Source organism: Phalacrocorax carbo, chromosome 5, assembly GCF_963921805.1.
Source record: "Phalacrocorax carbo chromosome 5, bPhaCar2.1, whole genome shotgun sequence".
Lineage (NCBI taxonomy): Eukaryota > Metazoa > Chordata > Aves > Suliformes > Phalacrocoracidae > Phalacrocorax > Phalacrocorax carbo.
Genome location: NC_087517.1, coordinates 35,238,652 through 35,250,884, shown reverse-complemented (window position 1 = coordinate 35,250,884; position 12,233 = coordinate 35,238,652). Strand labels below are relative to the sequence as shown.

Here is a 12,233-nt window from a genome sequence, read left to right as displayed (position 1 = left end):
TTTTTTTTTAATTATACTTACCATTTTCTAACTGATCCACCCAAGTAAAGGTAATTCCACCCAGATTGCTTTCACTAAACCTCAATAAAAATGTTCCTGGTGTCTTGTCTTTGAGCAAAATTCGTTCCTTCTCTTTGCTTACAAATCCCATTACGTACCTAAGTATAACAGGAAATCGTGGGTTTGCTTTTGGAAAAAAATACAGAATTCAATCTGTGCAATGCATCTGACAAACTTCATATAGGTATTCAAAGCCTGGTTACAAAAGCTTTATAAGTTCTTGAAACTATGACAAAAGCTTCATGTGATTTACATGTGGAATATATCATTTGCTCAAAGTGAAGCAGGATGAAATTTATCACAGTACTTGACTATACACTGACAGGACTGATAAACATATCTAAACCTGCATTTCTGAGAGATTCAACAGTGTTTCCTTCTGGCAAAAATTTCAAAAAGTTATAAATGGGAAGAGTGAGACAGAAGTATTAAACTCTTTGCAAATTCTTGTCTGCATAGCTAAAACTGAGATTAGTAAAGAAAAAAGACAAAGCAGAGAGACATCAATATACAGGTGTTGCCTTGTTGCTCACCCATCAATCCAAAGAGGAAGAATGTGTTTTTTAATTAAGTCCAGGATAGCTTCAAGCCAAACCCAAAAGGTAAAAGACTTTCCAGGCAAATGTTCCTAATGGTTAAAAAAAAAAAACAAACGGACCATAAAACACAAACAAAAACAAAACACACAAGAGAGTTAAGCGTGTTGTTACCCAATATCCACATGACATGGCTATCTCAGTTTCTTAAGAATAATCTAGTTTGTTCAAGCGTGAATGACAAATATGAACTGCTATTTTGAGTAACGTCTCTCTTTCAGCCTGACATAACAACAGTTGATTTTTAAGATATGCATTTGAAGCGCCTCATTTTTCAAGAAAAAAAAATCACATTTGTTGTTTCTTCCTGGTTATGAAATTACATTTTGAGGGAAATGATGACGAGAAAGTTGATGTTCCTTCCAAGATTCTCTATGTCTTCAAATAATGTAGTTAACATGAATGAAATGAGTTTACCCTTCTTTCTAGTAACTTTTCTATTCCTCATCAGAGTTACTGAATTATCAACTGACTTGAAATAATTTAGGTCACAACTGAGCATATGAAAAAAATACTGTATGCTTTATGAAAACATATTGTGCTATCAAAGCTTATAATATATTGATCATTTACAGGAAAACACAGGGCACACTATAATGACAGTTTCTGATATCTGTAGCAATATAACTAAGTAGATCTCTTAGCCCAAGCTTTAAACTTCTGCATATATTATTTTCCTAGTTAAATTTTTACAGTAAATGTGATTGCGCTGGGCTACAAGTCCCACATATGATAATTGGGAATCTTATCAGTAGCATCTGCGAGACGGTTAGGCTCACACGTGGGAATTAAGAGAAAGGAGTCTAGTTTTACTTTTGGAACTGTACCTTGCAGAACTTTGCCCAGGATAGTTGATATTCATTGTAACTGACTTGTTGCCCTGAGAGAGGGGGGAGAAAAAAGAAAAGTGAGTCTGTTTTTCTGAAGTTTTGAAATAGATACAGCTTAACATCTGTATAGCTGGGGGGGAAGGGGGGAGTACAGTACCTCCAGACTTGGGGAGGGATTGAGAGGGGCATGCTAAGGGGCTGTAGATCAGTTTTTCTGTATCCATTTGAAGCAGCTGATACTGGTAGTTTTGGGACTATTTGTCTAAAGTAGTCTAGGACTCTTTCTGCAACACTGTGTGCTCAGTTTCAGTTTTTAGCCCGAGTGTTAATTCTCTGGCCTTCATTCTATCTCAAGCTTCCATGTTTAAAGACAATTTATTTTTGATTTTTTATGATTTTTGCTGATTTACAATGGCACCTCTCAACTCTGCTACCTCCACTAAGAAAGAAATCTCCAAGAAACCATCAGAAAAAGTGACCGTTACCCAGGGAAACCAGTCTTTGCTTCCCAGCTTTGAAAGCAATAAAAGATTCCCCCCAGTCTTTGACAAATGCTTTTATTCTTGCCTGTCAGTAGAGGTATCGTTACACCCTCAGCTTGGAGTTTCTTACAGATCACAATATGTTTTATAATTCTTTCTTCTCCAGAAACAGATAAAGCTTTCTTTTCTTCTGCCAGCTTTCCTTAGGGCCTCTCCCTTCTGGGGGACAGTCAGATCAGTGTGTTCAACAGTATATCTTGCAGAAGTTACAGGGCCTCTTTGCTATGCTGTCACCAGTGAAGGATGGGTCCCAGAACTACACAGATTCAAAAGGACGGGTACTTAAAATGAAACAAAACCCAAACCAAATCTCATAAGCAAGCAAAAAGGCTTCCTTTTGGTTTCAGATGCATGAGATAATTACTTGCTAAAGAAACAAAATAACATCGCAGTTCAGTGTGACTCTGATGCCCTCTTTCTTCAGTTTAGGAGCCTGGAAGTTCGGAAGTTGAATCACTTTGGTAAGAACAAGCTGACGCATGCTTTTCTTTAAAGAAAAAAATGTCATTGTGGCATTTTTGAAGTCAGCTCTGGAAGTGGAGGTCGTGCTTAAAGCCATTACCTGTAACTATCAAATATAAGAGCCCAGGAGCAAATAAAATCTGTATATTTCTACAATCTTACCCGTAAGTTTCTCTGCCAGCATGTTGAGCTGCTCAGAATTGAGTCCACGGCCAACATATGATGAAAATTGCCAGCTTAGTACTTCTAAGAGCTGACTTAAAGTGGCAGCAGGAGGATTGTTGAAGAAAGACAAATTCTGCAACAGAATTAGTGCTTTGTTTAGCAGTTAGCAATCATGAAATACACTACAGGCTGTAAAAGCAGGCTGCAAGTACTTGAGCAGGGTCTGGAAGTGTTAAAAATGAGGTGTGCAGGGGGGATACATCGGGGTAAACGAGTGCTGGCCTTCCCACCTGCAGCCACCTGCCAAGGTCCACGTGGGTGCCTGAGCAGAGTTGTAGGGGGAGACTCCTTAGAGAGAGCAAGAGTCCATGGGTGCATCTTGGATGATAAAATGCCTCACTATGCTTCTGCTAGCATTGTTTGTTACAAGAGTGAAAATATGCTTAAATCCTGTCCAATAAATGCAGATATTCCCACTATGTTTTGTGCATGGAAATCTTAAACCGTTACATACTCCTATAGCAATATGTTGTCGAATTGTTTGGCTCTTTAGTTTTCATTCGGTTTCTAGACTGTACATGTAATGAACATACTGGAGACTGCAGAAACTCTTTGGAGTATTACTGTGTGATAATGAAGTCCAGGCTGCTGGTCAGCTGGCCTGCCATTGTTCTCAGGGGCACTCTGTGGTAAACTGACTTACCCTTTCACTCCTCCGAACATCTGTGTGATCACCACTAATCCCTGTCTGAAAGCTTGAGAGCTATTCTGCAATCTGCAAATGCAGTTAACAGTGAATTGAATCTAAAATACGTGCTGAGCCAGCAGGAGCCCGAGAAAGAATGGTTCTGCTTTTGCTCACAGTTAGAGCCACTAGAAGGTGCTACCTGACATATAGGATCTTCTCCATAGAAAGCACTAGCTCCTATAAAATGCATGAGGGAAAGCAGCACTTCAGTACCTTACAGACCCACCTGTACCCCTACTATGACAGTGTTGAATTGTACTAGTAGAATTATTTTGTACCATGTACAGTTTTGGTCAACTGCATCCAAAAAAGACAAATTCAAACTGGAAAAGTTGTGGAGAAGGGCTACAGTCTTTCCTTCATTTAAGAACTACTATTTTAGCCTACAAAGAGGAAGGCTGTGCATGCCTATGGTTTTATATCTGGGCAGGGAACAAAAGATAAAACGAACAACATTAAAGTATGATGTATGTGAAGAAAATAAGGCCCGTTTAAGAGGGAAACACAGCCGGCTTAGAATGAATATATTTGGTAACCAAATAATAGAAAAGTGAAAGTGCAGAAAGTCAGTACTTATATACTGAAGACCTACCTGAGGATCGTTGGTTGACAGATTGTACCAAATAATAGAAGCCCACGCATTGGGTAATTGGCTAACGTTGGAAATCATCACCACAGGCAAAGAGCTGGTCTGGTGGAAAGAATGAATGCAGTATGTAAGTGCTGCCAAGGAAGTTGTTAGCCTGTGTTATGCTCTGTTTTTTAGCCCCATCTTCCTTCCTGAAGCGGACACTTCTGTCCAGAAGTTCTGGGAGTCTTGCATCTGCTTACAGTTACTGCTCAAGGTGGCATCTAGTACAGATGGACCTGTGGTCTGGCCCAATGTAGTTGCTCTTCTATAAGCTGCTGGAAAATGCCTTTTATTCTTGCCCCAGAAAATCTGTCTAGAATACTCACTTCCAAATTTATAGTCAATCCATACAGGCAGACCTGTGTTTCAAAGCTGATGGAGTGCAGTTCCTCGGTCACCATGTGAGGGCCCTGCGGGAGTAAGCGGGTTATAAACCTGTGAATGAATGGCTGGGATCTAACGCTGTTTTAGTGATCAGACTGTTGAGATTACACAACTTTGAAAGAAAAAACATATCAAATATGTAAGTAGAACAGGGAAAGAAGGAAGTGAAGGAAATTGTTTGTTAAGCTCTGACATTAAATAAGTCCAGAAATGTAGTGGGTTTTTTTTCTGATTAATCTTTAAAAAAAAAAAACAAACAACAAAACAAAAACAAACCCCTTAACATTGTTTTAACAATACTTTTAAACTTTTAACTTTTGCTTTTAACTTGTTCTAAAATGGTGCTTTTAAGCACAGGTGTGCACACAAAAAATTTAAGGATTTTTGTGTGTGTCTGTATCTGATAAAGATTGTCTCCAGTTTTTCTTTTCCTAAAGTTTCTTTAGTGATTGACAATTCCAATTTAAACAGATGTTAAACTTCAAGGAGAAACAAACTAGAAACAAACCAAAAAGCCACAGCTTTAACAAGTTCCTTCATCTGGGAACACAGGTTTGTTTTAAGTGTACTTAGATGGTACTAGTTGAAGAAGTAGAGGTCTAAATCAGTAATCCAAAATACATCTGGTATTAAAAACTCAAGCTTTTCTTGGATGGAAAAAAAAATAAATCTCTTTGTCATACATAGTAGATTGAAGATTGTAGTACAAGAGTTTTGTTTTGATTACAAACCAGCATAGCTCTGTAAAGATCCAAATCTCTGCCCCTTGGGAAACAGATCTTTCAAAATACATTTCCATCTCCAGGATTCAAAATATAAAAATCTATTTGTCCTTTTCCTGGTGGTGATTGTTGTTGTTTTCCCCCTCCCCAACACACATTCGTTTTGTCAGACTTTAAAAAAGAAACAAAATAAAAAATCCGAAATCAAAATGCTTCCATTTAATGAAATGCTCTGCTTTCAGTCAAAGTAAAATAAAACTATTCCTTGGGAAAGTGCCTCGTGGCCTTATCTTTCCCATGGAGCACCTCCTCCATGATATGTACAGGCCACTGCAACAAAAAATACTGTATAAATGGGGGATTGAGACCACAGGAGATCCTCAGGCATCTGAATAATAAATCTGCCTTGCAAAGGGAAAATCCAGCTTGGAGCTGAAGGCTTTTACATTAAATACTCATCCATCAAATGAGCTCTTAATACAGTTTGAGTCAATCCAGCTCAACCTGTACTGCTGACACAAAGTTGAAAAGGGTTGGTGAAACTCCCCTTCTCCCTCACCCCTGTTAGGATTTTGCAAAAGCTTAAATTTTTTCTCATGGAGAAATCTAGGCAAAAATGCATATCTACATGAAAGGACAAATCTAAAATACAGAGAGATTCCACTTTTTTTACAAGGCAAAAGTCACACTTAACAACTACACTCTTGGCTTATTAAACATCCTGTAACAAACGAAGTTTTTAAATTTCAGTTGTTAATGAAAAGCCCGGCTTGTTCATGCTAATAATGACTTCACAGACTGTGATTTAACCAAGGAGAAGCTCTGTTTGAGGAAATCAGTTAGCAGTGAACCACAGCTCAGCTGTCTTAATTCTCCCCAGCCCTATTTATTATATAGTTATAAAGGTACAATGTGTGAAAGTGGGAGTAAAATGCTACAAAAAGTAGAGCACCAATATTTTTACACCTACGTTTTTGCATTTGTTTGTCTTGATGCAAAAGACTTTGTAAGTAGCAAAGTAATTGGGAGGCGAGCCTTGAGTTTCAGTCTTGCTAATCAGGGCGCAAGTTACTACATTCAGAAGCACCGTGTGAAGCATGCACAGGTATCTTCTGGTTTAGGTTTTTGGTTAAAATTCTTGATGCTGATCATACCTTTGCTTTGTACTTAAAGATTACTTGTAATAACTTTTGTGCCTATATAACTACACCTATTTGGGCTGTGATGTGACTTCATTATTTTTTTTATTTTGTTTTTGAAACTTGCCAATACAACTTTTTCCTTAGCACTTCTACTGTGCCAAAAAGTTACACTGATATGGAGATACTTTAAATCAGTATAGGCTATTTCCTTTCCTAGGTAAGTAGGTGACATTCATAGAAGCATCTTACGACTTCAGTTATCTTAGCAGACACTAGTTGTTCTGGTAGCATTGGCAGAGGCTGTATCATTAGCTGCAAGCTTCTGACTCTTGCTTCAGTCAGAGGTTTATCTGCAGATTTTTGCTGTTAAATAGCAATGCTAAATTTACGGTGATAGTCCGTGGCCACCCTAGAGTTTGTGTGTACTTGTGCCTTTCCCCTCTCTGCCTCCAGTTGCTGGATAAGGACATCCTGCCTTCTCCCCTGCCAGGGCAGTTCTCCTTTCCCCTCCTGCCAGCGATGCAGAAAGTGAATGAATGAAGGCAGCAGCCTTCTTGCCTGTGATTGTGATTTTGTTTGTGACACCTGGAGCACTCAGGGGAATCGCGCTTTGTAGGAAGCCAGGGCTGAGAAGAAGGAGGTAGGGTAGAGCAGCTGGGCAGGGAAAGAAGTACTGGCGGTCTGGACATGAGGGGTGCTGGAGGGTCACACAGGAATGGAAGAAGCGCTCTACAGTACAGGTGAACGCAGGAGCATGGTGTTCTGGGTGTGGATTAGCACTGTTGTTAATATTTCTGACTTCTGTTCTCCACAAAGCAAAAATGTGGTGGGCGAGGGCGACAGAGCAGTGGCACAGGCTGCCCAGGGAGGTTGTGGAGTCTCCTTCCCTGGAGACATTCAAAACCTGCCTGGACGCGTTCCTGTGCCCCCTGCTCTAGAAGGGGGGTTGGACAAGATGATCTCCAGAGGTCCCTTCCAACCCCTACCAGTCTGTGATTCTGTGAATGTACAGATTTTAAGCTCCTCTGCTAGGAAGCAAGCACTTGCAATACCTTTGCATATGGCATATGCATGTCTCTGAAATCTGGGTACTGCAAAGTACCTGCTGGTTTGTTAGGTCGAACGTGTCATAGTATGGTGTCACCACAAGAGGGGAACCTACGACCGGATTTGGGTAAGTATTGGTAAACTAAGGACGCTTTTGGTCCTGGTTGAGGCAAGCAAACTTCTTTGATGCAAATATTATTATACCCTTACTTCAGCTGTAAATTTGTCTAACAATATATATTTAAAGAACCATTCATATAGGAAAAATTATTTCAGCAAAAAACTCAAAAAGCTTATTTGTTTCAAAATGTAAACGACAACAAAGGCAGCCTTAAAGAGGAATGCGTACGTTCAGATGGCTACTTCCTACTTTCTATTGTGTAACTTTTTTATACACAAATTTGAGGCATGTAATTAAAATTCCTGAGTACTTCTCATTATACTATACTGTCATGTGATAATTGGTCCTATCTTAATATAAGGATAATATATTTCAAAAATCTAACAGCGTATGGTTGCTCTTGGATATAAATAAAATCTGATCTGAAATACTTTTGAGAGTAATCAAAAATAATATGTAAGATAAATGCACAAACCTCATTTCCTTTGCTTCCAGCACTTGATTTCATTTCTTTAGGTTGCTGTGTAAAGCAAAACAGTATTAATTTGGCAAAGAAACTACAGATAAAAGTACATATAAAGACTGTCACTTGTAACCATGATGTTCTTAGTATAATAAGGTTTTGTTTACAATATACAAATGTACTCTAATGAAGGCTCTGATGCTATGCCTTGAAAAGTCTATTCAGTGAACAGTTTTTTGATATTTTAAAATAATTTTTAAAGGAACTAAGTTAATGAAAAAAAATCTTCATTAGGGTGCCTGCGAAGGACATGGCACAAAAAAAGCACTAAAGACTCTCAATCTCCATCTCCGTTTGCAAAACTGCACTGATGCACTGCATCTGTGGTTAAGCAAAAAAAAAAAAGGCATAGGTGAGGGAATCTAGTCAGAAAGCATGATTCACTGGGATACTAGAGAAGCTACAGAAGCAGTACTATAGTCTCTCAAAAGACTAAACTTTACAGAGTAAACTTTCTGTATAAGGAAAAAGAAAATAAGCAGAGACTTGACAGTAACACAGTTCTCCCTGCATAGATTTTAAAGACACTTCTATTTCTTTGAGAGGTGCACGACAAGAAAAAAGCAAACTTACCAAATGTCGAAATTCTACTGACAGGCTTCCATTTGCGGATTCATCCATGTTCATTGCTTTCACATGTGTTCCACACAGAACGAATCTACGATTACTACAGAGGACATTACACTTACGTACTCAAATAATATTGTATTGGATAAGCTAAGAAATCTGATATTTTGTTTTCTTACCTTACAGTTGAAACATTCCTAAAATAGAAGAGGGGCAAGGGAAGGAAACAGACTGTGAATCAGTAAATGTGTAAGCCACACTCGCACCGAGAAACTTATCTTGAGACTCTACATTTTTTGCTTTGTTAATTTGTATTACCAATACAACTGTAACTTTTAAAATAAAGAAATTTGTACTGTCCAGTTAGACTTTTGCATCTGGCCAGATGGAAGTAGTGTATTTTATCTAGCCTTTTTTCTACCATTGGAATGCTATGTGGGTATCAAAGTACAAAATGCCTTAGAAAGGGCTCTATGTAGCAGTCTTAATTTCAGTCAGGGGTAAAACTCTAAGCTCCGTGGTTACTAATTACAGCACCACCTTTTCAAGCACAAGCTTCATGTACTACTTGGAGCAGCTGCATTGAAGGTACTGGGCCTATTAATGCAAGCAGAGATAAGTGCTATTTCAAAGCTAACTATCCCATAAATGCAGTACACTTTAAATCAAAGTTTTGCTGTGTGATGTTATTATTTCAGACTGATGAATTTTATCTAAGTCTTGAAACAAATCTTAAATGGACTTCCTGCCTCGAATTTGAAAATAACCATTAGAAACAGTAGCTTAAAAAAAAAAAAAGACAGTCTTCCACATTAAAAAAAAAAAAGTTCTAACTTTTGTTGTTGGGGTTTTTTTGGGTGTGTTTTTTGTTTTTGTTTTCCCCCTTTTAAGACCAACTTCTAAGTCAGATAGAGTAGCAATTGAAAAACCTGTGTTGTCTCTGTAGGGAGAGAGAAAATAACTTCACTTTAAAGTTCCTTACTTGTCAATAGTTGCTTTCACTCTGATCTGGTAGTTTAGCTCTGGCAATTTAATTAGCAACCTTCAAAACAGAAAATGTAAAAGTGAATATTAATAGGGTAAATTTAATACCAGAAAATATTAGAGACCAGCAGCTCCATACCAAAGTATCGGAAATGGTTATAATCTGAAAACAGATTAGGCATCTAGGATTATATCGTGATTTACAGGGTTATATACTCAGAAGGAGGGGCTGAGCTGTTCCAGTGGTAGGTGTACTACCCTCCCTGCAAGTATGTGGAAAAGTTAGTATGTGTTTGAGGGAATGGGTAGAGAGGCAACAAAAAGGTAATAATTAAGAGACTGATACGAATAATCTGTGACTGCGCCATAGATGTACGTGTACTTTCCTTCATGTACTCTCTCCATCCTCCAACCCTCCATGCATTCTTTTTGCTGCAAGGGAGGGGAACTCGCATGTCATTTCCACCACCTTTGCTCTTTTCACAAAGTCAGGCAAGGAGCTAGTGGGAAAGAGGTAGCTTGTCATTGATTCACCAAGCCCCCCAAAATGCAGAAGTTTCTCTTTCCTATGTGCAAAAGTGGCTCCGAGTATTCTGATGTTGGCTTGTATGATGTGGATCATTATTTATTCAGTTTGCAAAGTCATTAAAACAGAATTCAATGCATACAGAATCCTAAAGGTGCTGACTTTTGGCCACAGCATGCCTTTCTTCCTCAGACTGATTTGCTCTTTATTGACACTTAATACAAGTGACAGATTCTGTGGCCTCTATTTCCCTATTCCAGAAAACTCTCCCTGGAGTCAAAAGGATCTCTAACAGAAGTTGGTGCACTTTGCTTTCTAGACTCTGAAACAGTCTCCTAGGATAAAATGCAGTACACAAATGAAGGAATTTATATCAGATTTCCTTCCCCTTACCTTAATTTAACAGTGAACTGTATTAACGTTTTAAGAACCATCGGCCTCTGGGGATGTGTTGGCATGCAGGGCTGCCTTTCAACCACGAATGAACTGTGTGAAAAGAAGTGAAACAAGTAGATTGTTAGAGATATGCATAAACAAACAGCTGTATTGGTGGGAGGGGGGGGGGGAAGGTGCTGTTATATCTTAGAGTTTTCTCCAGATGCTCAAGTAGGAGGCATGCATTCCAACATTCAGTTGTCAAAATGATCCAGTGGTTTAACTTACACTTGAATTGTTCCCGTAAGAAACAGATATTTGGAATACATTAAAAATTGAAACAAAACAAATTCCATAGTCCTAAAATACCAGGCTGATAAAATTCTGGCAGACCAAGACTTTTATCAGAATGATAAAACAGAGCATGAAAATACACTGAGCCTGGCTCCAATAAAATTGAACAGTTGTTTTATCTTTTTTTGCTTTTTATAAAAAAAAAATCTGACCATAGTTTGCTTTCAGATAGTCACTTGTGGTGTCTCTCTCATATAGCCAGTGCGAAAGACGAGGAATTATGATATTTTGTGTATTAATAAAATGTCTTGGTGGGGAATTGGAAAGACAAGGAACAAATTAGCACCTGCCATTTTACTTTAAAACCAACCAACCAAAGAAACAAATAAAACCCCCAAACCCCAACACATTCTCAGGAGTATGTAAATGACTCCTACTGAAATAAGTGGATTTTGTGTGCTCACCTAGATGCAGAACTTGACCACAAGCCCTTAACTAGCACACATGAGAAGCTGCCTGGCACCTTCAGTTTCTAGGAATTTTGGTGACAGCTGTACATACTTTTTATATTGGAAACTTGGTCTTTAAGATCCTCAGAGACTCAACCTTTTCTTAATTTTTTTTTCTTCTTAATAATATGGTGGTCTTGTTGCCAATAAATTTGTGTCAGTTCAGGTAAAGTTATGTACATTGAAAATGGCTTACGCACTTCCGGAAAAGATTGTAGAGCAGAAAGTTGACTTTTTCCAGCAGCTGAGGTCTTTGCACTGGAATAGGGTCCCCATCATAAGTCAGTCTGGTCAACAGTTCATCCAGTTTTTCTAGTTGCCTTCTAACTTGAAAAAGACTCTCAGCCAACAGCGTAAAACTACAGCAAGACAAAAGATTAGTTTGCAATCTTTCATGTAAATGTCTACTCAGAACATAATGGCTACAGATGTTCTTGCTTGGGGAAATCAGAATCAATACCAATTGGTGCGTTCTAGCTTTATCCAAATTCATGTCCATTCATCTTTTGTCTACAGGGGTATATAAATACATCAGGCAAAATTTCCTACTTTATTTTCAAAGATAAATATTTTTACAACAGGCCTCCTCAAGAGCCATGCAATGCTGTCTGTGATAATTTGGAAGAAATAGATACACAGTTCTGACATTTTACATGCAGGACACTCATGCCAGTTTTCTGTCTTTCCTACAGCTTAGTGGTTTTGCAAAATGTACTCTTTAAAAGGATAATATTTATAGAAAATTAAAAAGTTCCAAAGACTGAGGACGTGCATTTCTCAGAAATGTAAGAACAATAAGGAAAACCAAATCCAAACACGCTTGCTAACAGTTCAATAGGGTACATGTGTATAAAAATCGCATCTTTTAGCTATTTTTAACACCTTCAATGGAAAAAATACTTCAGTGGAAAAAAAAAAACCAAAACACAACACAAAAAAGGCAAACAATACTTTTTCTTCAAACTTAAAAAGGTTCTTGGTTGTTTTCCTTCCTTTTTCTTCTTA

At 38.2% G+C, this 12,233-nt stretch overlaps 1 protein-coding gene across 1 annotated transcript in view; it reads right to left on the bottom strand.

Moving 5' to 3' along the window:
- Positions 1 to 12,233, bottom strand: part of STAT4 (signal transducer and activator of transcription 4) — a 39,904-nt gene that overhangs the window by 6,244 nt on the left and 21,427 nt on the right. The window contains exons 8-19 of the mRNA XM_064451994.1: positions 11,429 to 11,587; positions 10,444 to 10,536; positions 9,523 to 9,582; positions 8,720 to 8,737; positions 8,547 to 8,640; positions 7,926 to 7,970; positions 4,361 to 4,444; positions 3,996 to 4,094; positions 2,653 to 2,788; positions 1,484 to 1,536; positions 594 to 688; positions 22 to 158 (exon numbers count right to left, since the gene is read on the bottom strand). Coding sequence (XP_064308064.1) covers positions 22 to 158; positions 594 to 688; positions 1,484 to 1,536; positions 2,653 to 2,788; positions 3,996 to 4,094; positions 4,361 to 4,444; positions 7,926 to 7,970; positions 8,547 to 8,640; positions 8,720 to 8,737; positions 9,523 to 9,582; positions 10,444 to 10,536; positions 11,429 to 11,587 — 1,073 coding nt within the window. The remainder of the gene's footprint in view (positions 1 to 21; positions 159 to 593; positions 689 to 1,483; positions 1,537 to 2,652; positions 2,789 to 3,995; positions 4,095 to 4,360; positions 4,445 to 7,925; positions 7,971 to 8,546; positions 8,641 to 8,719; positions 8,738 to 9,522; positions 9,583 to 10,443; positions 10,537 to 11,428; positions 11,588 to 12,233) is intronic.